This window comes from Lygodium microphyllum, chromosome 16, assembly GCF_053477565.2.
Source record: "Lygodium microphyllum isolate KBCC chromosome 16, Lygodium_microphyllum_v1.1.10, whole genome shotgun sequence".
Lineage (NCBI taxonomy): Eukaryota > Viridiplantae > Streptophyta > Polypodiopsida > Schizaeales > Lygodiaceae > Lygodium > Lygodium microphyllum.
This window is the reverse complement of record NC_141150.1, coordinates 56,306,198-56,330,668: the sequence shown is the minus strand read 5'-3', so window position 1 is coordinate 56,330,668 and position 24,471 is coordinate 56,306,198. Positions and strand designations below refer to the sequence as shown.

At 45.8% G+C, this 24,471-nt stretch overlaps 1 protein-coding gene across 1 annotated transcript in view; it reads right to left on the bottom strand.

The window, feature by feature from the left end:
* The window catches only part of LOC148022854 (Tetratricopeptide repeat (TPR)-like superfamily protein), a 167,474-nt gene that overhangs the window by 4,020 nt on the left and 138,983 nt on the right, over positions 1 to 24,471 (bottom strand). The window contains exons 20-24 of the mRNA XM_087695772.1: positions 3,728 to 3,812; positions 3,418 to 3,609; positions 3,203 to 3,313; positions 2,867 to 3,034; positions 2,603 to 2,758 (exon numbers count right to left, since the gene is read on the bottom strand). Of these exons, the coding sequence (XP_087551898.1) occupies positions 2,603 to 2,758; positions 2,867 to 3,034; positions 3,203 to 3,313; positions 3,418 to 3,609; positions 3,728 to 3,812 (712 nt within the window). The remainder of the gene's footprint in view (positions 1 to 2,602; positions 2,759 to 2,866; positions 3,035 to 3,202; positions 3,314 to 3,417; positions 3,610 to 3,727; positions 3,813 to 24,471) is intronic.

Genomic DNA, 24,471 nt, shown 5'->3' with positions numbered 1-24,471 from the left:
TATGCACGTGGCACCAAGGAATATAGTCCGTCTATTTTATTTGCATAAATACTCAAAGTTGGATCAAATTAGCGAGATTGGAATAACTATTGCTATATCTTCCAATCTTAAACTACCTAAAGACATTTAATTCAGCAGGATGGTCTGGCAGCTAAACCAGATGATCTGTAAGTGTTGAGATCCTTAACTCCTGGAATCAGGGGCTCTAAAAGATTGGTTTGGCTGCCCATACCCACCTTTCAGTTTTACGACTTCCTATTGCTAGCATGGTATCACATACTAGGATTATGGAGTAGAAGATTTAGCACAAATTGAATATATATGTATAGCTTCAGTTTTGCATAGGGAGCAACCAAAGGATTCTTAGACTACGAAGGCTTCACCTCTTGCTATGGCTGTCACCTTATACAGTTATTCTAAGGAAATCACTTGTGGACTCTGTTTACTGGAGCTTAAGAGAGGATTCCTGTCATGACTCCCCACCATTTACAAGCCTTCAGCTAGGAAGGAGTATGGCTCAAATTACCACAGTAGCCAGATATTTGACAAAATTTTGGTAATTTTGCAAGACCACTCTCGTCTTTTGTTACAATTTCAAAGCAAATTTGTAATATTTTTAAGAAAAAGAGGTTATTTTATTACCTCACACTATATGAGTAGAGGGGTTTTTAAAATAACCCTTGAACACATGTGATATGTAGGCCGGAGCTAGAGGTAAGCTACCTTGAGGTAACTTTCCTCGTGTATAGGGGCCTCACAAGCACAAGCTAAGCCACCCAACTAAAAGCTCAAGCCAAGACAAGGCTCAAGTGGTGGAAAGAAAACACAATAATATTTAGGTACCCAAGATATGATATCCAAGAGGCTTTAGGCTTGGTCCACTATGGAAGTTGGTGCGATATGTTACCATCCCAAGGCACAAGAGATGATGCCAAATTGCAAGTATAACACCAAAAAGGCAAACCTTCGATTTGGATTTGAATCATCCACACAAGGGGTAAGCTTGAAAAGCCTCATGCACAGTTGATTTTAGGACTCACATGGAGTACCCTAGCAAATAAAAGCTTTTTGAAAATGCACAGATAGGGTGATAAAATTCTGACAAAATGCGCCACTCGAATCTATTGTTGCCGATTCAACTCAATCTTCTGGATTGCATTGACTAATCTTTCAAGCTGGAACTTGGAGCTAAAAAAGCCATGTACATTTGAGGGCAAAAGGGTTAAAGACAGTGAGCAAGACAGGCTTTGGACAAAGGAGCTCCACATGTTGTTCCATTCAAGTGCCTCCTAACAGGCAGCATTACAAGTCCATAAAACTGTTTCAAAATGAGATTTTCAATAATCATGAGTCCAACTGAACACTTCCTTATCCTACTTATACATAGAAAGGGGCATGATAATTCCAACATCACATTTTCAATGAGTGATGCTTACTTGTGTAAGGCCTCCAAAGATCAGTTTTTCTCTATACAAGAGTTGCTCGGTATCTTCAGTTGTGTGAAAATTTGTTGGCAGCTTGACTGCCCAAGATAGTTTACATGCAGATATGATGGCACTAGGTGACTTCTTGTGTCCTGGACAATGAAAAGCTATAAAAGGCAGCCTCCAAACCTGGATAATAATCATTGGATGCTCCAGATAGAGAGTCTCAATGATACAGTGAGAGGCTCCTCAAATTCAAATTATGTGACAGTACAGCTAGATGTCCAAGTCAACCTATGTGACAGTACAGTTAGATGTCCAAGTCATGAAATTCCTGTTGAAGAGCAATCACATCTTCCAGTTACCCCGTTCACCCGAAAGATCCAGATAGGCCTTTCTTCACTAGCACACCACTAGCTACAGAATACTAGAGATGGATAGGCTTCAGGCCCAAGAAGGTGTGTTCTTTATTCAGTGAATCACCCAAAGAGACCTTGCAGTTGACATTTTGCTTCAATTTAGACACTTCCTATTTGACTGCTCAACATATGGCCATAACCATAAGAGACTCAGATACACTGCATTTCAGACTGTTCCCTTCTATACGACATGTGGGAGAGGGCATTTAAGATGGTTTTACAATAAGAAAATTGAAAGATAACAGTCACTTAAGGTACGGTTGCTCGGACAACTGACATGCATGTGCCCACTGAATTTATGAGCGGTTTTTAAAAAACTACTTTGAAGGGATGAAAGATGGACTCAGCCTACAGACGACATTGCCAAGAGATTGAGGCTTTCTACAACATCTCAGTTGCAGTTTCTGCAGGATGGGAAGTGCAGCACAACGTTCTAGAACTGTCACCAGTAACCACCCAAGAAAAGAAAAAAAGAAAACATAGAAGCCTGTGAATGCTGTATGAGAGTACTGAGCAGTAGAATCCTCAAAGGAAAGGACTGCATACTGGAAGTAGTAAGCGTTTGTCAAAGGAGGCAACTGTTTAGCATAATGGGAGCCTGTGATTTTTTAAATTGGAAGAAGGTAATTGAGTAGCATACTGGGTTTCGGAGGCTTTTTAATCAGTGAAAGGTTCTGGTGGTTAATTGAACACACAAGTAATTGCCAAGCTGTTAGCATGTAACTAGCAGCAAATTTCAGATGGAAGAATAGTCCTCACCTGGAGACTATGGCTCATGCAGACCGTGCGATACTGCAAACCAGAGGCCTTATCTACTTCATAGTACAGAACCATGTTAAGCATCAAAACACCTGGTTCTCTTGCACGTAGCCAAAGAGGCCAAAGAAGAGTAGATTTGCCATCCAAAAGAACATCCTGACAAAAAATTAAGAAGAAAGTAAATTATGGTTAAAAAAATTTGATTCCAGCAGTTACAGCAAGATAAATATAAAGAACCATAAACTCTTTACCAAAAAAATATACCTTTGGAAAAGCATAAATAGGAGCATTCACAGCATCCCCTTTTGTGATGACTCTGGATCCTTGCTTCTTTGGACTCTGAGCTTCAAGACAGCTAGGAATTTCTGCATCAAGGTCTTTTGGATCTCCCACTAGAAGATGTCCAGGTTGATTCGAGTGAAATTTGAAATTCTAGTAGTAATGTAGCGCATAGGAGTCAGTATTCTTGCTAAATTGTGGGAGAACTATTAATATTTGTGCATTATGACATGATGCACCTTACAACAACATCTGGATATGAATGGAGACTACAGCTATTCGTCATTTAACATGACCTGGGAACAGATGATCAATAAATACCTTGATGCCAACATCAGATGTGTTTGACAGCTCCAATACAATTCGATGTAATTCGCCAACATTGACTTTGTCTGGCATCCCATGTAGAGAAACTTCCAACCTAGGCATGTGCTGAACAGAATGTGGGACTGATGTGATTCAATTAAATTTAGCTTTTTACTGAAGAACGTTTGATTATAATTCATTAAAGAATCTTATTGCCTAGAGCTTCATACCTCTTGGACACAAAACTTGAGACGCTGATGAGGTGCATTAACATGAACACTTTTCTTTTTTCCTCTTGCTTTATTTCTCTTTAAATTGTCTGATGTAAAGTTTCGATACCCTGTAACTGCACCAGATAAAGTCCATTTGACTCCCACAATGCTGAGAGTGCCTTGTTCATATGGCACAATCCTTAGCTTTGCCTGCATGTTTGTGAATGTTCCAGTTGCACATTAGCATATTCTTAGAAGGTATTTCAAAAGGAGAAAGCATTTGACTCATAGATAAATGGCAAGCACCATTCGGAGACCGAAAATATACCAAATGCTTATCTCCTGCCTTCATTGTGAAAGATTCGTCAGTCACACGCACTGAAAGTTTCTGGTCCTGAACAGAATTTGCATTCCTGGAATAAATTAAAATTCTAGATTTATTTGCTTGAGTCCAACTGGCACAGTGGCAAATCTAAAGATCATATTCTCTCCCAGGTATGAATACATTATACCCTTGACCAGAAAGCTTGTCATGAAAATTGTTACAACTTACAGAAAACATGTATGGCAATAAAAAATGTTGGCCCATGTGTGCATGTGTACATGTATGAACTGGGACTATTATGTTAGTGCATGTATACTCGAACTGCAGTTCACACTCAGTGTGTTTAGTCAATTTCCTATAAGAAATTCAGAACAACTTCCTGGTAGACTATGAGGGACCATTGAGTAATACCTTTCAATGATTTGCTTGACATTAATGGATGTGCTCTCACTTTACCATAGGCAAGTATTATTTATGGGCTTAGGATGCATAATAGGTCTATTTGGGGGGACTTTCAAGAAAATAATTATGCCTTTGCAGAGCCAATACCTCTGCTTAATTTGCAATGGATTAGACAATTGCTCCATAGTCACGTAATAACTCCATATACCGGCTTACATGCACCATCTTGGATTTATGATCATGGCCATGAGATTTGGCATTTGACTAACCCTACAACCAGGTGGAAAGGAAACTTCCTTCATGACAGATGTTATTTTTATGGAACTGTTTCATAGCAGGTAAGGCGTTGCAAAAAAGAAAACTTGCAAATGCTAGGTGTAAGAGATGTGAAGCGATATGTATCCGATCATTTCCTTAGGAGCTGTTCTTATTGGTCACTACTAAGGTCAACTGGACAACTTGAATGCTGCTTTCCTAACACAGATTTACAATGGATGGATAGGCATCTGAAATCCCTGACAATACAACAAATTGCAAGTGCTAATTTCAGTGTACAATGCCTTATCCCGTTGGCACGATTCTTGAGGTGGCTGCTAAACCCTAATTTCTGTAGAAACTTAGGTTTATAGTAGAGATCCCTCTGCTATCCACCAAATTTAGCTGAGTTCTGCTCAAAATGGCCAAGACATACTCAGATCTCTTTAGGATGGGTTGAAGAAGGTAAGAGAAAGCCAAGATGAGAGAGAAATCTGATTTTCTTCGCGAGAAAACCCCAAAATTTGCCTACTACATACTCTAGTCTGCATTTAATGCAGTCACCTACTACCAACCATCTCCAAAATGTTGTCACTTGATCAGGATTGCTGTTGCTAGCTCGTCGAAGGTGTCTCCCTGCTGTCCCATGCCTGTTGAGGGCCTTAGATGGCTGTCTTTTGCAGCAAATTGCTTCTCTCTCAAAGCAGCCAGGGAGGAGGGCAAACTCGAATTCTACAGAGGAGGTAGAGTGGTAGTCATGGAGAGGCGCCACAAATGACGGCATGAGACCTAAGGGACCTATGGACCAGCCTTAGCAGTGGCAGTCAGGAACTGTGACGGAGCCCTCCGATTGGATGCGGGAGCTTTTAAGGAGACATTCAGAGGGAGAGATATAGTGTTCTACTCAAAAACACATTAGGGACCACATACTACACTTCCACGGGTGACATGTTATAGATGGGAGTCAGCTTGTAGGAAGGAGACACGCACAGACCACAGTAATCGCGGGTCAGGAGTGGCAGTGTTATTCAGGGAGGAGCTACTGCAGATGATCCAGGTAGTCCGTAGAGATGAGCAAGCCAGATACATGTGGGTGAGAGTGCGTGGTGAGGAACACACTTTGTATGTTGCCATATGCTATTTTCCCCCTATGACGTCCCGATACGCCCCACCCAAGGGCAATCACCATATGTGGCTTTGGATGAGGATATTTGGCAATTCTCGAAGGAGGGAGGGTTATCTTACTAGGAGACTTTAATGCCAGGACAGCCTCCCATCATGTATCTTTCTTTGATGCATCTGAGGAGACGCTACAGGAGCAGGATGTGTCAGAGCTACAGCTGGAGAGGACATCTCAGGATATGGGGGAAGTCACCGAATATGGGAGATACCTTATGAAGATGGGCACAGCACACAGGTTGGTCATTCTTAATGGCCTAGCTAGATACCCCCTATCCGGCGCCTTCACATGTTATCCTCACCGACATGGTGCTAGCATAGTAGACTATGTTCTTGCCCCACCGATGCTGATATCTCACATCCAAGACCTCTTAGTATCCCCACGTCTTCTTAGAGTTACAGTGGATCATGCCTACCTATCATTCACCATCGACCTCCAATTCACTGACACGCAGACCCATCATGCAGCTCACCGGCACCCGAGATACCTCCTCTCCAGAGAGGCAGAGGATACCTATGAGGCGGAGATCCTTAGATTGTTACATGATGCAAACTTTGACGTTCCATTACAGGAGTTGACTCAGCAGTTCAGTGAGGCCCTACATATCGCTGTAGATGTAGCCTTCCCACACTCACGACCCACACAGAGAGCCTCCACCGAGGTGACACCTCGGAACAACTGGTATGATGATGAGTGCCGTGAGACCAGAGCGCGGCTACAGAGAGAGATAGCACTGGGGTCCACTACCCATAGACAAGCACAGATACTCTTTAGATGCCTCACACGATGGAAGAAGAGAACATTCTTGGTCCATAGCTGGAGCGAGACCTATATCAGTTATTCTTGAGCCAGGACTCTAAAGAGGCTTGGAGGCTTTTCAGAGAGCATTGTCCAACCACACCTATTACGTCCACCGCTGTATGGGAGGAGTATGCAGCTAGTCTTTATACTGTGGAGGGTCAGCCATCTCTTCTTGATCCACTTGAGCCTTGTCCAGAGACCACCACTTTGTTTACAGAAAATAGGGTCCGAGAGGCCATTAACAAACTTAGCAGAGGAAAGGCACAAGATCACGATGGATTAGTAGCCGAGCACTTGATCCATGCTAGAGATTTGGTGGCACGATTCCTAGCTTACATGTTTAACAGAGCCATGTGTGAAGGCCTACCAGAAAATTGGAGCACGAACACTATTGTGTCTATCCTCAAGTTAGGGGACCCTGCTCTACCCAGTAACTATCGGACTATCATGGTTGGGCATACATTGGCTGAGTTATATGCTTCCATCCTTGAGCATGAGTTAAGCAGGTGGGCAAAGATGTGGGGTCTTAGAGCCCAGGGACAGGCTGGCTTTAGGAGAGGCTTCTCCACATTGGATCACATCCTCACACTCAGAGCGATCATTGAGGAGGGAAGGGCCCATGGCCGACGGATCTACTGCTACTTTGTGGACTTCCGCAAAGCCTTTGACACAGTATCGAGAGATAGGCTGATAAATAGATTGCATACCATGGGAGTACTGAAAGAGCTCAGTTGGGGTATTTTGGCACTGTATGAGAGAGTTGTGGGTAGAGTCCGGACACCTGAGGGCATTTCGGCACCTATTTACTCCACCATGGGGGTGAAGCAGGGATGCCCCCTCTCTCCGACATTATTTGGCCTATACATTGATAGGATTGCTAACTATATTTCACATGAAGGAGATAGACATAGATCCATCCCACCAGAGGAGTGCATATGCTAGATATGCCAATTAGAGCCAGAGACAGAGGAGCATTATATTTGCCGCTGCCCAACGTATTATGAGGTCCATGGTCGTGTCCACTATCTCTTTAGAGACGGATTTGGACCACTATCCAGAGTCATGGATTTTACCGATCAGCGATGCCTTGGCCTCTTTCTTCTTGAGATACGATGGCTTCATGACATGCGCCTCAGGAGTACATTTGCCCCAGGATATCGAGGCCCTTCACAGAGGCAGCTCACATACTTCTTTGCAAAGGAGACTCAGAAGACTTCAATATAGTTACAACCACAGTCCACACGAGAGCCTCTCTCACCGCCACAGTCCACACACAGACAAGGAGTACTGATTGATCGAGCCGTTCAGCTTAGCCGATCCAGACGTCCTAGGCCTTGGCACAGACACCGACGACACCTTCATAGGGGATACAGGGGATTATCGCTTGGACTAGAGCTATATCCTCCATACCCACATGAGACTGTACCATTTGGAGCTCATTGTTACTAGATAGAGCTCTATGTTTTACACATAGCTATAGTTAGTTTCCTTCCTTATTTTGCTTTGTTCTACATACATATTTTGCCCAGACAGTTGTACCATCATACACATGATTGTAACTCATGGTCTCATAGGTCATTTTTGGCCTTTTGTAGACGTTAATATATCATTTCATTTCATTTCATTTCATTTCTCTCTCTCTCCCAAGCTGTAAACTAACTGAATGGTTGAGCCTCAACCCCCAAAAACGTTTTCTCAGTTTGCATGGGTATTTTTGTCAAGTGGCAGTCTTCTAAACCCATTTTTAAACATTATCCAGCCATTTAATTAATTTTTAAAATTAAATAATCCTAAAAATTAATTTCAACCCTTCTAACCCTGCCCAAAATTAAATGTGCTCATCCATAATTAAATTAGCTAGACCATTTGCAACTTGGAGTGTTCCCGAACCTTGGTTGATTCTTATACTTGCATTAATTAATTAATTAATGCCAGTCCCTAGTGTCACCACTGACACTTATTGGCCAAACAATTGTCCTAAGGTCAAAACTGACACCAACTAATCCCCAAAGCCCAATTGGCATAACTTATGACAGCTTTTGTCTTTGACACCTACTGTATCCTCGTGGTCCTTGGCTTGTTACCATGAAATAACTACGATGTGCATCACATATGCTAAATAACCTTGCACATTTGATTAATATCTTAATCAAATGTTATTAGTAAGATAAGAGCATATCATAATTTCATGTCCCTCTAATAGACTTTTCCTCAAAATCCCTACAATTATCCTCAATTGCACTACATTATGCCAAAGGAAAAGCATATTGCACTGGAATTTGCATAAGGTATCATAGTCACAACATTGACCATTGTTGTTATTAACCTCAACTCGAAACGGCGAAAAAATGAAGGAAAAAGCGGAAAAAGAATGAAAAAAGAGCAAAGGCGTAGAGACAACCTCTAAAGCTAAACTGAGGCAAGAAGCGCAATTTTAAAGGAAAGGCACCTCAAAAACTCTAAAAACTCTTGTAAAAGAGTGCCAGGCTCCCTCCTGTGCCATTTGTAAAAGAATAGACAGGTATAGGCTTAGGGCATGAAGCAAGAAGAAGGAACTAGAAAAAGGGACCTTGCCACAACGGCTGGACATGTAAACAGGGATGGGTGCCCATGGGGTTTTAGGGTTTATATATATAAAGTTCAAAAAGTGAATGGAAGCTCATTCTTTGGTGAGTGGCTAACAAGAGTTCTCTCTTCTTCTCTTCTCTTCATCTTGCTTGTGTGTGTGCTCTTGAGGGAGGGAGTGTGAGAGTGTGAGAGAGTGAGTGAGTGTGTGGGAGTGAGGGATCAAGAGGGTCAAGCTCTTCACCGTCTCCTCTTCTCTCTTCTTCTCTCTTCTCTTCTCTTCTCTTGTCTCGCACGCGGCTATGGTGGATGAAGCTTGGAGATGGAAGAGACTTGAGGATGCTTGAGCTAGCATCTAGGATCGTGGAGCTACTGACTTGTATGAGGGAGGAGGCAACTCATTTCGGCATCAAGATAAGCTCACTACACCCCGAGCGGATCGACGGCGCGTCGGCTAGGTGAGAGATAGCCATGAGAGCTCGCTTGGAATGCTTGAAGCAATAAGCGGTTCGTTGGTCTTGGCGGTTGAGCGAAAACTCCCACATTTTGGTTCTGTTGCCAGGACCAACGGATTCAAGCTTGAGCACTTGCGCGTCCCATATCGAGCATCGAAGTAAGGGATTCATCCTCGAACCGGAGCTTGAGGTAGGTAGGAAGTTTGGGTTTTCTGATCTTCGAAACAAGTATTTTGGGTTATTTTGCTGGTTTGATGATTGGAAAAGATGGAGAAATCATTTTAGTTTTTTGCCTTTGACCTTTGTTGCATTTAGAGTAGGTTAGGATTAGGAAACCGGATAGGAAAAGCGTAGGGTTTGCTACTGTAAAACAGGGCAAGACAGGCCAGAAGTCATGCAAAAATGAGAAAAAAGAATGCTTGAGATGTTAATGTCAGCAAGTGAGTGATTGGGGATATCAAAACCTTACTCGGGAAGGGATTTAAGAGCCGAGAGGTCAAGGAAAAGCTCATTTCATACCCTGACATTGAGAGAGAGCGAGAGTGTGTTTCCAACATTGATTCGATTTGACCTTGCCATTGGGGAGTTCTTCGCGTGATTCAGGTATATCAGAACCTCCCTGCTATGTATTTGTTGTGATCTTGAAGGCGGCCTGCTTGGTGGTTGTGCAGATCGTTAGATTCAACGAAATCATCCTCGACGCGGCCGTCGTCGCGCATGGCTCAGCTCGTCCGAATGATGGCGATTTTGGGCGGAGTCCCAAAATCGGCCCTTGGCCCACAACTTGCAATTCAGCCCACTTGGCCAACTACACTCGGACGCCTTTCATTTGGCCCATCCGAGTGAAGCACTCGGACCACTAGACACTCGGCCCTTGGCCCACCTCCACTAGGACTAGTTACTATTCAGCTCTCGGCCCACTCGGCCCAACCCCACTCGGACTAGTTACTATTGTCCAAGTGATTCTCCTCAGATCACAATTCCATTCCGCGTCCTCGGCCCGTCCGAGTGACACACTCGGCCCCTACAATTTGTATGAGTTGGGCCGAGTCAAGATTTTTCCAAATTTTCCAGCCATGTAAACCTTCGTGAGTCCTTCCGACGCGTGGAACTCGATTTTGGCGTAGGGAATAGGCAAATTCGGAGGACACTGTCACTTAGCAGCTCGAGTAGACTATTGCTAGACTCAGAGTCCTAGTGACACCAGCTGAGCCAAAGACCCTGAACAACCCTAAAACGGGCAAGACAACGCGGTGAGAAACCCTAAAAACTGACAAGATGGCCAGACGTGGTTCAACAAGCCTATTAGGCCTAAAATGAAGCGAGAGACTGCGTAAGCCGCTTAGATACTTGTTTTCCGCACTCACCTTGAATTTCCGCACTTGAAGTACACTTCAGGACAACTGAAAGCCCAATTGAGTACAAGTGCACGGGAAAGAACACACACATACTGAGTAGAGACAAATTGAGGATTGGATGCAATAAGTCAAGGAACTCACTCAGATAAACACCTCAAGGAACCCACCAATAGGAGAAGATTCCAAGACATAGACGGACAACCAAAGCACAGTGTAGGACCAAGCAAGCGACACTAGAGAAGTGAATCTGACTAACTTGCACAATCTGATTGACAGCTTGGTGGAGAACGAGAATACGATCATGTTAGAGGAAAGCTCAGATCGCACGCCGAACGAGAAACTCGACTTAAAGAGTTTTTTCAGAGGCAATTCAATAGCTGGTAAGCAGCTACGATGTGCACGCTTGGTATGAATACCGCGGTAGAGTAGCAGAGGCCATCATAACAAACTTGGAAGAGAAACGGAAGCTAGCCCACAAAGCGTTGCAAGGCATAATGAAATACAACCAAGACCAGCGTGCTAGGAGCTCAAGGCAGAACGCAAAATTGCACGAGGTACAACGGGTGCTGAACCTGGCAGGTGGGAATCGGACCGATCATGAGAGAGCCTTGGAAGGAGACTTGACATTGAGTGAGCTTCTTATGAAGCGACTGCTCGACAACACAGTAGTGAAGCAGAGTGCTGCAGTACTAGCCACATCATTACTAACAGGATTAGGAGCAAATTAAGGCTCTTAAGGGCCAGTCTAAAATTCCAATTGTTGCAAAGCAACTCGACAAGTACCAACCCTACGACGATCCATACAGCTTTGTAGAGCAATTCGAGCAAGTCTGCGAGGCCAACGGCCTCATCGACTTGACTCAATGCTCTCAAGCATTCGGGCTTTGCTTAGGCGACAAGGATAGGACTTCGTACATGAGTCTAGATGCCGAAGAACGAGTGGACTTTAACGGCCTCAACCTCTTCATCAAGAGATTCTCCGAGCTCGGATACTCTGACAATCTACTAGTAAGATTGATGAATATCAAGTAGAAAGAGAAAGAGGACATCCGGGACTATATTACCCACGTGAGGAGTCTCTTCAAGAGAATCCCTATGGGCGAACGACCTACCGAAAGAGCGGTGTCCACCGTGTTTATCAATGGAATATGGAGTGAGGAGCTTTATAAGGCCTTGGCAGGCAACTTGAGCTTACAGCGAGACTCGCTAGCTAGGGTGTTTGAAGAGGCCATTCGAGTAGACTAACTGAAGGAGCGGAGCTCCAGGAGCGCAAATTCAAAAGAGACCAACTCGCGGAGTTCAAAGAGAGTGTTAGTCTCTAGTGAACGATCAGGTCCAACGGCTTAGGACAAAGGGAAAGCCATTGAGACAACCCAAGACTTGACTAAGGTGAAAATGGAGATAGCCAAACTGCAGGATATGTTGAGACGACCAACGCACCTACATGTCCAATGCGTGTATTGTGGCGGAAACCACTTGTCGGCCGAATGTCAAGACCCTAGGTCATGACCTTGTACTAATTGCGGTAGATTCGGTCACGACGTCGCGCATTGCAAATAACCGAGAAGACTTCCGTACGCACAACCATATGGCTAACTATACCTAGCGAGCAGACCCCAACAATTCTTCGGAAGGGGAGTGCTAAGATAGGGGAGTACCCGCATCTGAAGCGCCAACTAGAGGCAATCGAGAAAGTGAAGAAATGGGTAAAAGAGGCCCAAGAGCACCTAAAAGATGCTGAGTCTATCCTAGAGGACGAGATCGAAGATCTCTCCAACATAAGTATGGCAATCTCACCCCCTCGACCAAAAGCGAGAGATGCGACTGCACTGCAAGCGGTATCACTTAGGCAAAGGCTTGACGCTACAAGCTAGCAAATCAGTCACGGCCACTTGCCAGGACAATCCAGAATAGGAGAGAGACGAGCAGCCAATGACCTCCTTACCACACTAGTGACCATCCTTGTGACACTGAGCCTGGGAGACCTGCTTAGGCAGCATTCCACCCTATGGCTAGACTTGAAGTAGTGGGTTGAAGGATCATGAGAGCAAGCTGCTGCAGACTTGCACGACCATGATGCAGAGACACAAATACCGAGTCTGACGCTGCACTGTGTCTAAGTCCTTGCACGTTAATGCTTTCTGGGAAGGTACCGAGATGCATACGATCTTACCTGTCTTAGCCCTAGGCGACACAACGAGGAAGGGGATCGTAGACACACGAGTGAGGGTTAGTGTGCTAAGCTACGCGGTGCTTCAGACTTGGGGAAACCCGTCTGTTGAGACCGCTAGGTTCAATGCCACACTAGCAAACGGTATGAGAGTGAAACCATTCGGGGTACTTAAAAACTGGCCGGTGAAAGTCACAGGCGTCCAATTTTTGGTTGACTTTATAGTCATGAAGGGAGTGGACTACGATATCCTATTAGGCCGACCTTGGATGCGCATTGCCATAGTCATCGAAGACTGGGGTAACGGCTTAATCTTCCTTGGCAATAGAACGAAAGCTGTGAGGGTAGAGATGGACACTTAGAAGACCTTGCCAGTTGACTTGGATGCCATCTCCGCGATGCTTAAAGGTAATGTTCCAATCAAAGAGTCCTATGGGCCCTTGACCAAGTATATCCCATGCCCGGAGGATGAGTGGGACTGGATGTATGTCTTGGCTACGATTGACTTGCCATTCTCGAATCATGAGGCATACGAGTAAGCCATTAAGACGGTAAGTCAAAAGACACACCCTCCGTACCAGTCTGCATGATGGCAGGAACCCCTCGTGGGCAACCTAAACTTGTCACATTCCAAGTACCAAATAATAAGAGGGACCTCCAAGAGATTCTGGAGTATCTGACTGACAAGCTAGTTGGCAATTCAGCAGCAAACTTCAAGCCACTCCAAGATTTGTTAGACGAGCCAAGGTGGCAATGGACCAGGATGCCTCATGTACAATTGGACTCTAGTCCCCGAAAAAATAAGAGATATACCAAAACCTAGGGGACGATGAGCAGACGGATGAAGAAGACTTCAATGATGAGTACGAAGACTGTCATTATTTCAGTGACGAAAGTGAGGGTGAGATAGACACAGTGGAATACAACACTGAGGGACGAGAAATAGAACAGATACGAGCGGACTCCAAGCCACAGAAAAAGAGTGTCTTTAAGATAGAACGAGGGGTCATGCGCATGGATTGTGACCGCACTTGGTTGGAACACATAGGAGCCATAGATTTCGAACAAGTAGGCCTAACCCAACCAGGTACGACACCAGTGCTTAGAACACAGTCACCCTCTGAGCTGCAACCGCTAGGAGAAACCACCTCTTCTAGCGAAAACGGCAAGTTTAATTTAGAGTCGGAAGTAAGCTCAGATAGCGACCCAGAAATGAAAGGTGAGAAGGATCGAAGCTTGCACGCGAGCTATGGCGGGAGAGCAAGAGCAAGAAAGAGAGAGACAAGAAATGGGAACTCCAACAGTCACAATGTGTGACCAGGCCTTCCTTTATTCAAACTGTCACTAAAAGAATAAAGAATAAAGTGACGTGACGGGCGCCCGCCACCTGCAGTGTGCAGTGGCGGGTACTGTCAGTGTAGTAATACACGGGGCGGCACGGCGGAGGCGCCTTTACCCCCAACAACCTCCCACTTAAAGGCGAATCTGCCCTAGTGAGAGAGAAAAGAAAAAGAAAAGACAGTACAAATGTACATAGGTACAAGGGATGAGGAAAGGTGACATCTCATCCAACGCCCATCAACCTCCTGAGGAAGGCAAAGCGCTCAGTAGTGAGGCTCTTCGTGAGCAAATCTGCAGGATTCTCGTCAGTGGAGATCTTGACAAGGTCAACAGACCTGTCCTCCACGACACCACGTATGAAGTGATACCTCACCTCAATGTGTTTCGTCTTCGCATGGAAGACCGGATTCTTAGCCAACTGAATGGCACTCATAGAATCCGAATGCAGTGTAGGTGTAGCATCAATCCCAAGGTCAGCAACTAGACGGCCTAACCATATGGCCTCCTTGCAAGCCTCAGTGGCTGCAACATACTCGGCCTCAGTGGTAGACAAAGCCGTACACTTCTGAACCCTGGACATCCAAGAGATAGCCCCTCCAGCATAGGTGAATACATAGCCAGAAGTGGACTTCCTACTATCTGCATGTCCTGCATAATCGGAGTCAGTGTACCCCACGACCCCTGTATCCTGGCTGCCATAGCAAATACACATATCTGCTGTGCCCTTCAGGTACCTCATGATACCCTTCACGGCATCCCAATGTCTGCTGCCAGGTGTAGCCATATAGCGTGCCATAACACCAACTGCATGTGCAATATCTGGACGAGTGGCTATCATGGCATACATCAAACTGCCCACGGATGATGCATAAGGGATCTTGGCCATCTCGGCCCTCTGCTCATCTGTCTGCGGACAATCGGCCTGTGATACCTTCACATAAGAAGGTAATGGACAGCCAATAGGCTTTACGTCCTGCATGCGGAAGCGCTCAAGGACTTTATGAATGTACTCCCGCTGTGAGAGATACAAAAGTCCCTGATGCCTATCGCGCTTAATGCGCATCCCAAGTATATGTGAGGCCTGTCCCAAATCCTTCATCTCAAAGCTCTTCTTCAGCTGAGATTTAAGAGCATCTAGCTCATCATGAGCTTTCCCTACTATCAGCATATCATCAACATAGAGTACCAAGATAAGCAAACTGCCATCACGGGCTTTCTTCGTGTAAAGACACGGATCCATAGCACTCCTGCTGTAGCCCTGTGACTGCATAAAGGCATCAAACTTATGATACCATTCCCTAGGTGCCTGCTTCAAGCCATACAAGCTCTTCTTCAACTTGCACACTAGGTGCTCCCTGCTAGGTTCTGCAAAGCCCTTAGGCTGATCCATATAGATCTCATCATGCAAGTCCCCATGTAGAAAAGCCGTCTTGACATCCATCTGATATAGATCTAAGTCAAGCTGTGCAACCAAAGCCAAGACTAAGCGCAGGGTGGTCATCTTAACCACAGGAGAGAAGACCTCATCAAAGTCCACACCATGTTCCTGCTTAAAACCCTTTGCTACCAATCTAGCCTTGTATGCCGGCTTGGGGTGTCCATGGGTACTTTTCAGCTTGTACACCCACTTGCATGGCAAAGCCTTCTTGCCCTTAGGCAAGGCAACCAAATCCCAAGTCTCATTCTTATGCAGGGAGTCTATCTCAGACTGCATAGCCCTCTCCCAGGAGTGACTGTCACCCCTGCGCATAGCCTCATCATAAGTGAAAGGCTCTCCTGCATCTGTAACCAAAACATAATGCATAGAGGGCTGAAATCTGTCAGGTGGACGTCTATCTCTAGCAGACCGTCTCACCGCAGGCTCTGCTGCCTGTCTAACTACCTGTCCAACATCCTGGCCCTGTGGAGGAACTGCTGCAGGCTGTACTACTGGCTGTGCTGGAGCTTTAGGCTCCTCCTGAAAGATCACTCTGCGGATCTCAACCACCTTCTCAGGCTGCCTGTGCATCTTGTCTTCATGGAAGACGACATCATGGCTGCGTACTATTTTCCGCGCCTGCGGATCCCATAGGCGATAGCCCATCTCTCCTGACTCACCATAGCCAAGGAATATGCATTTAATGCTCTTTGGATCCAATTTACTCCTCTTGTCCTTAGGCACATGGCAGAACGCCTCACATCCAAAGACACGGAGATGCGCATAAGAGGGTGGCTTACCAGCCCAAACTTCCTCTGCAACCTGGAAATCCAATCCACTGGAAGGCGATCGGTTTATGACATGCACTGACGTACTAACTGCCTCAGCCCAAAAACTCGGAGGTAGGCCTGCATGGCTAAGCATAGAGCGCACACGCTCCTGAATAGTCCTATTCATGCGCTCAGCCAAACCATTCTGGGGTGGGGTGTAAGGGGCGGTCAACTGACGCTTAATACCCCTGTCATCACAAAACTGCTCAAAAGCATGCGAGACATATTCTCCCCCATTATCTGTCCTAAGACATTTCAGCCTATACCCAGTCTGGTTCTCAACAAGAGCAAGCCATCTCTGAAAAACTGCCAAGACATCGGACTTCTGCTTTATGGGATAAGCCCAGACTTTCCTAGAAAAATCATCAATGAAGGTAACGAAGTACTTCGCGCCACCCATAGACATGCAAGGCATAGGCCCATGAACATCGGAATGCACCAATGCCAAGGGCTCACTCATGCGTGGTCTACCCGATTTCTTATGCGTAGACCTATTCTGCTTACCATAAAGACAATGATCACACGAGTCAAAACATGCATAATCCAAAGGCGGAAGATACTGCAAACCAGATAACATTTTCATTCCTTTCAAAGATATATGCCCCAAACGGGCATGCCAAAGTGATACATGTGGGATAGAGCCCACTGCCAAAACATGGTCTACAGAAGACCCAGATACAACAAGAGGATAGAGGCTGCCAACCTTGGCGCCTCTAGCAAGCACAAGTCTGCCTTTGGTAATCTTCCAGGCAGAATCCCCAAAACAGACATGAAATCCTGCATCATCCAACTATCCTGCAGACATAAGACTACGCGTAAGCGCAGGTACATGACGTACATCCCTGAGCAAAAAGGAACTGCCAGTGGAAAACTGCAACTGAATATCTCCACAGCCCACAATATCAAGAGACCTGTCATCTCCAAGTCTGACTGATCCAGATACAGTACGGTAAGAGTGAAACCACTCACGGTAAGGCGTCACATGGAAGGACGCACCTGAATCCAATAACCAGCACTGTGCATACATACTAGGTGTCTCAGTCAAGTGTGAAGCATCAGAAGAACTAGCTGCAAGTATAAACTCATCACCACCATCGGACTCTTCAGTCTGCGTGACATTAATTTCCTCAATCTTGACGTTGGACTTCGCAGGTACTATGCTGCGATCAGAGGACTTCTCCTGCACTTTATCTTTCCCCTTATCCTTGCGCTTCTCATTGCGCAACTCATGACACTGTGGTCTAATATGGCCCTTTTTCCCACAATGATGACAAGTGACATTTGCATTGCGTCCACGCGACTTACTACGCGACTTGCCACCACGAGATTTAGACCGACCCTTCTGCGAGTCACGGCCTCGGCCATTACCACGGTTATACCTGTCATTCCTGCCTCTAACTGTCAAAGCATGACTACCACGAGAGGCATCCAAGTTTTTGCGATTCACCTCTTCCTGAAGAAGAGCACTCTCAACATCTGCCAATTTTAGAGTAGCACTAGAGGCACAAAGAGCAGTGCGGAATACATCCCATGACTCATTCAGAGTTCCAAGTAAGAAAAGAGGAGTTACTTCCTCTCCAAAGGTGATATCCTGCGAAGTCAGGTTCTTCAGTATAGCATGGAACTGGCTCAAGTGAGCAGACATAGTCGCATTATCCTTCATGCGCAGATCCATAAGCTGCTTCAACCAGTACATCTGACTCGCCGGACTTTTCTTATCATAAAGATTCTTGATCTTATTCCATAGATCCCATGCACTCTGTGCTTTCTCAAATACATTATAATGTACCTGTTCAGTGAGAGACAATACAATCGTGGACTTGCATAGCTCATCAAGTTCAAGCCAGTCGTCATTGTCCATAGTTTCAGGCTGCTCCCCACTCAACCGAAGTGGCTTAATCTGAGATTTCTGCACCAAAACCTGCCATATTTGACTCTTCCAGTAAGAGTAGTTGGTACCATCCAACTTTGTAATGTTAAAGATGGCACTATCATGCGAAGATGACGCCATTATGCAAGCTGGAAATGCCTAAACAGTCCAAAACTGCTTGCTGTTTTACTGCAGAAACTGCCCAAAAATGACCAAAACGGGGTCCAAAGGGCGAGCAAAGTGTGCCAAAAGTGGCTGCCCACTTAGTACTAGGTGCGGCACACCAAATCAGGATATTTCAGCATGAAAAGTACACCTCAGTCCACCAATAACTGCTTGCTGTAATAAATTGCAGGTATGCAGTCTAGAGAGCAAACTGTCCCAAAATAGGATCCAATGTTAAGCAAACAATGCTAGGTCCAAAGCCGGCATGAAATGGACATAAGCAAGGCCAATGACAGTGAAAAGAACATGAGCTCAACACCAAGCATGTCAAAATAACATCTGCCAGTGAAAGGCACACCCCCAGACACTCTAGGCAAAGTGTTCCTGTAACTGCCAAAACCTGACACAAATAGGTATCTGCTCAAAGAGAAAGATCCAAATATGAGACTCAGCTCATAAGCATCCTGTGAACCAAGAGTACATCAATGCATATCCATAAAGATCGGAGTATGATCCCAAAGTCTCAATGTGTATGTAGCTGCTCAAGACATAAACTGCTCCAAATACATGTAAGTGCTCCAATAGCATGCAACTGTCAAAGGTCAAGAAAGCATGTAAAATGCTCCCACTGGCACAAAAGGCGTACAAAGCGAGCTCAGAAGCTCAAACAACCCAAGAGAAAGCACCAGTGATAAGTGACCCTGTCAATGCATCAAGCGCATCCGAGAGAGCATGACATACATGAAGCACCGGTCGTATTAACCATGAAGCAATACATAAGCCCAAATAAGCTCTCAGTCAACTCAATGACATCCAAATAGCAACCAAGATCAGTGATCAAGTAAGCCGGGAATGCTCAAATACATCCAAATCCAAGCTCCAAATGTCGGTATGGCATACACGAACCAAATAGCATATGTCACGAACCAAAGCATGTAATGCAAAAGCCTAACTGTCAAGCAGAGACATGAGGCATAGGCGGTCCACGAGCATGCCGAGTCGGTCCAAATGCCAGTGAAGACGGAGCTAATGCGAAGCTCAAAAGCATCCCATAATCTCATACATATGCTCCAAGTCGTCCCCAAATGTCAGAGATATCATGCCAAAGCTCAAAGCATACATCCGGTATCGGTAGGTAAGTGCCAAAGCATGTAAAGTACCTTCAGCCCACTGTTATTCCAGCATGTATTTACTGTTCTAAACAGTAGATTTCAGCCCCAAATTCAAGCCAAAATCATGGTCAAACCAAATGCATACATCCCCAATACATCCGGGTAGGAAGTAGACCGCATACGGGCATCAAACAAGGTAACCGGAGTAGAGTATAAGCATTAAATGCCAATGCCAAGTGTGGCTGCCCTGTTTCCAGCACTGTATAACAGTAAATAACAGTCCCAAATCAGCCAATATTTCAAGCCAAAATCATGGCATAATCATGTGCATACATTCCCAAGGCACTAGGCATCATGTAGACCGCATACGGGCATCAAATAGCACAACCGGAATGGAGTATAAGCAACAAATGCTAATGCCAATGGTGCTGCCCTGTTTTCAGCCTGTTATGACAGTTTATGACAGTCCCAAATCTGAAGAAATCAGCCCCGAAAGATCAAGACCAATGCCCAAAGCTTGAATGACATCAAACATGAAGTCTATAGCCCTCTTGATCAAGGTAGAGAGCAAGAAGCAATGGCCAAGTGTGGAGCTGAAGTAGATGAGTGCTCACAGCCTGGAAAAAAATGATGCAATCTGCCCTGTTGGTGCTGAACTTGCTGCTGCTCCACATGGGCTGAAAAGGGGGTAATGGGGGGCTCAATGATGGCCCAAGGTAGGCACATACCAAGCCATGAAGGCCCAATGCAAAGGGGAGGGAAGATATGAGCTATGGAGCTCAAGAAGAGTGGCTGCCCTTTGTTCCTGCCCTGTTTCAATCTGAGAATACACTCAAATGCCTGCAAATGCTGAAGCAATACCTCAAGGGCAAGGCCCTGATGAAGCTCAAGAAGGCCAGGATGGAGCTCGGGAAGCCGGGGAGAGTCGGGAGCTCAAGAGGTCGGCTATGGCTGCCGGGATGGAGACCCAATGCGTGAAGCGAGTCGATGCGAAGGTCGGGAAGCACCGAGTCGAGCTCGAGCAAGAGAATGCCAAGCTCTGATACCAGTTGAAAGGTGAGAAGGATCGAAGCTTGCACGCGAGCTATGGCGGGAGAGCAAGAGCAAGAAAGAGAGAGACAAGAAATGGGAACTCCAACAGTCACAATGTGTGACCGGGCCTTCCTTTATTCAAACTGTCACTAAAAGAATAAAGAATAAAGTGACGTGACGGGCGCCCGCCACCTGCAGTGTGCAGTGGCGGGTACTGTCAGTGTAGTAATACACGGGGCGGCACGGCGGAGGCGCCTTTACCCCCAACAAGAAATACCTAGACCATCCAAGACCAGACGCACCAAGGAAGATCTACCCGTCAACTTGAGGCGCAGACGGTTGAAGGAAGAAGAGGCAAAGCAGCTTAGGGGCACACAACCGGAAGAGCAAAGAAAGCCGCAGGATCTCCCAAAGAGATTTACGAAATTCAAGAAGGGTGACAAGGTGGTAATTGTGTTGGGTGCCAAACGCCAAGTGCAAACGAGTGAAACCATCGAGGGACCAGCCAAGGTCAAGGAGATGAACCTAGCATAGGAGGGGGAGACACCCCGACCGGTCTTAATTGCCCATGACTTGACTGAGGAAGAGGAGACGAGTCTTGTTGCTCTCTTGCGAGAGTATATAGACGTGTTCGCTTGGTCCTTAGAAGAGCTTAAGGGGATAGATCCGAGTGTAGTGACTCATAACATACCCATGACGCTAGACGCAACGCCAGTCAAGCAGCGACCGTACCCAATGAATCCAAAACACGCTCATGCAGTCAAAGAGGAGATTAACAAGCTGATGGGAGCAGGATTCATTTAGAAATCGAGCACATAGACTGGGTGTCACCTATAGTCATAGTGATGAAGAAAAAAGGAAAGATTAGAATGTGCATCAATTACAAGAAGGTGAACGCTGGCACTAAGAGAGACAACTGCCCATTGCCGTACACCGAACATATGCTCGAAAGAGTGGCAGGCAAAGAGGTCTATAGCTTTCTGGACGGCTTCTCTGGATACAATCAAGTGCGAGTGCATCTTGCCGACATGCATAAGACTGCCTTCGCCACTGAGTGAGGCGTCTTTGCTTACAAAGTCATGCTCTTCGGGTTGACTAATGCCCCAGCCACCTTTCAACGCCTCAACACATGCTCGAAAGAGTGGCAAGCAAAGAGGCCTACAACTTTCTGGATGGCTTCTCTGGATACAATCAGGTGCAAGTGCATCGTGCCGACAGGCATAAGACTGCCTTCGCCACTGAGGCGTCTTTGCTTACAAAGTCGTGCTCTTCGGGTTGATTAATGCCCCAGCCACCTTCCAATGCCTCATGTGCACCATATTTAAAGACATGCTTCGTAAGAAATTGGAGGTCTTCGTGGATGACTTGTATGTTCACTCGAACTGGAGAGAATACTTGGACAAACTTCAAGTAGTTTTTGAGTGGTGCCACCTATATCGTCTCTCCCTGAACCCCTTAAAGTGCCACTTCTGGGTGAAACATGGATGCATCCTAGGGCACGTGGTGTCAAAGAACGGCATTGCCACTGACTTCTCGAAAGTCAGGGTTATTGTTGATCTTTCGCCCCCAATCAACTATAAAGGAGTTCAATGCTTCTTAGGCCATATGGGATACTATTGACCGTTTGTGCTGAACTATGCATTGATTGCCAGACCTTTGTACAAGCTGTTGATTGTCTTCGAATGGACTGAAGCATATCAACGAGCGTACAAGGAATTGAAAAAGGCTCTGACTACTGCACTGATCCTATGAGCCCCAGATTGGACCATTATAGCCATGGTATTTGCTGAAAAGAAGTTTCAGCGTTATCTTTTGGCTACGCCTTTTACTTTCTTTGTGGACCATCAAGCCTCGTTGTATCTAGTGAACAAACCCTACGCTATAGGACGCATAGCTCGATGGCTCCTTTTGCTTTTAGAATTCAACTTCTCCGTGGTTGTACGGAAGGGAAAACAACACTACATGGCTGACCACATGTCACGCATCCCCGCGGGAGAGGCCATTGAACAAGGCATTGCCGATGAACTGCCAAACGCCCATCTGTTTAACCTTTCCAATGAGAGAGATTTATTCAAGGCTGATCTAACGCCATACTGGGTAGATGACATCGTCCAAGTGCTGGAGCACGGACTGCCTGAGCGACCGATAGAAAAGGCCCGACTTAGGCAACTTATCCTCAAAATCCAACCCTATCAATTGATAGCAGACCAACTATATAGGTTAGGGCAAGATGGATTATTGCGTAGATACGTATGCGAGCATGAGATGCACGATGTGCTCACAGAGGCGCACAACGGAATTACTGGGGGACACTTTAGTGGAGATACGACAGCCCGCAAGGTGCTGAAGTCTCAACTGTGGTGGCCCACGCTTTTTCGAGAGGCAGCACAATTCGTCAAGCATTGTGACAAGTGTCAGCGGCGAACAAAGGTCCTGATTTGCAAGGATCAAATATAGTTGACCCCAATCATTATACGACAGCCCTTTGAAAAATGGGGGATCGATTTCAAAGGACCCATTAGTCCTGCGGCACAGTACTCGCAGGCCAAATATATCATTGTGGTCATAGACTACCTAACGAAATGGGTAGAAGCGAGAGCGACACGAAAACGCTAGAATGATTGCTAAGTTCTTATGGGAGCAGGTGATCTCACGATTCGGCTGCCCCATTGAACTAGTCAGTAACCAGGGCACGCACTTCATCAATGAAGTGATAGTGCATCTTCTATCCACCTTTTTAATTATCCATCGAAAATCCTCTCCATACTACCCTCAGGCAAACGGGCAGGCAGAATCCACAAATAAGATCCTTGTAAACGTCCTAACCAAAGTAATCTCTGCTTTACGCAGTGACTGGGATAACAAGCTGTTGGCAGCATTGTGGGCTTACCGTACAGCTTATAAGACGGCCGTTGGCTAGACTCTCTTTAGGTTGACCTATGGGACTGAGACAATTCTACCAGTAGAGTTCTTCGTTCCTAGCTTGAGAATAGCGCTTCAAGAATGATGGGAAGGGAAGGAGGCATGGACGCAACGCCTGGTTGAACTGGAATGCCTCTCGAAGACTCGCCTTCTAGCCACTCATACGCTCATATGCGAGAAGGCACGATGTAAAAACTGGTTTGACAAGCATATCAAGCAGCGCGATTTTGAACAAGGCGACTTAGTGCTCGTATACTTAGTTAAAGGACACAAGCAAAAAATGAAGTTTAGAGGTCTTAGGCCTTTCAAAGTTCGAGCAATCAGCCGAACTGGCAACGTCAAGCTCAAGACTCTAGACAGCGAGGGCATAGGCTTCTTCAATGGCAGTTGCATTAAAAAGTACTATCCTCCCACGCATTCGCTTCATGAGCCACCAATGTTAGAAACCCCTGTCAGAATACGAGTCGCTACAATCACGGAAATTGATGATGAGGATGAGGAAGCCATAGAACCCGCAAACCTCCACATCACGGTCACTTCCAAGTGAACATGCGCTTTCAATGCCTTGATCGACGAGGGAGCAGACTTAAATGTCTTAACTAACGACCATTGAACCCAACTTGGTAAACTACCACAATAGCCCACTAATGCCCAATTAAACCCATATGGAGGCCACTCATACGCACTTCTCGGCAAGTGTAGGGCTGCTATTGCTATCGAGTCTGAGACTATACCAATGATCTTTTACGTGTTGCCAAACATTAAAGACGCATGCACGGAGTCGCTACTAGGGCGAATCTTCAAAAATCAAACTCATTGCAATGTTGATTATGGGTCGCATCGCGTCCACCTCGCCATAGGCAATGTCTGCA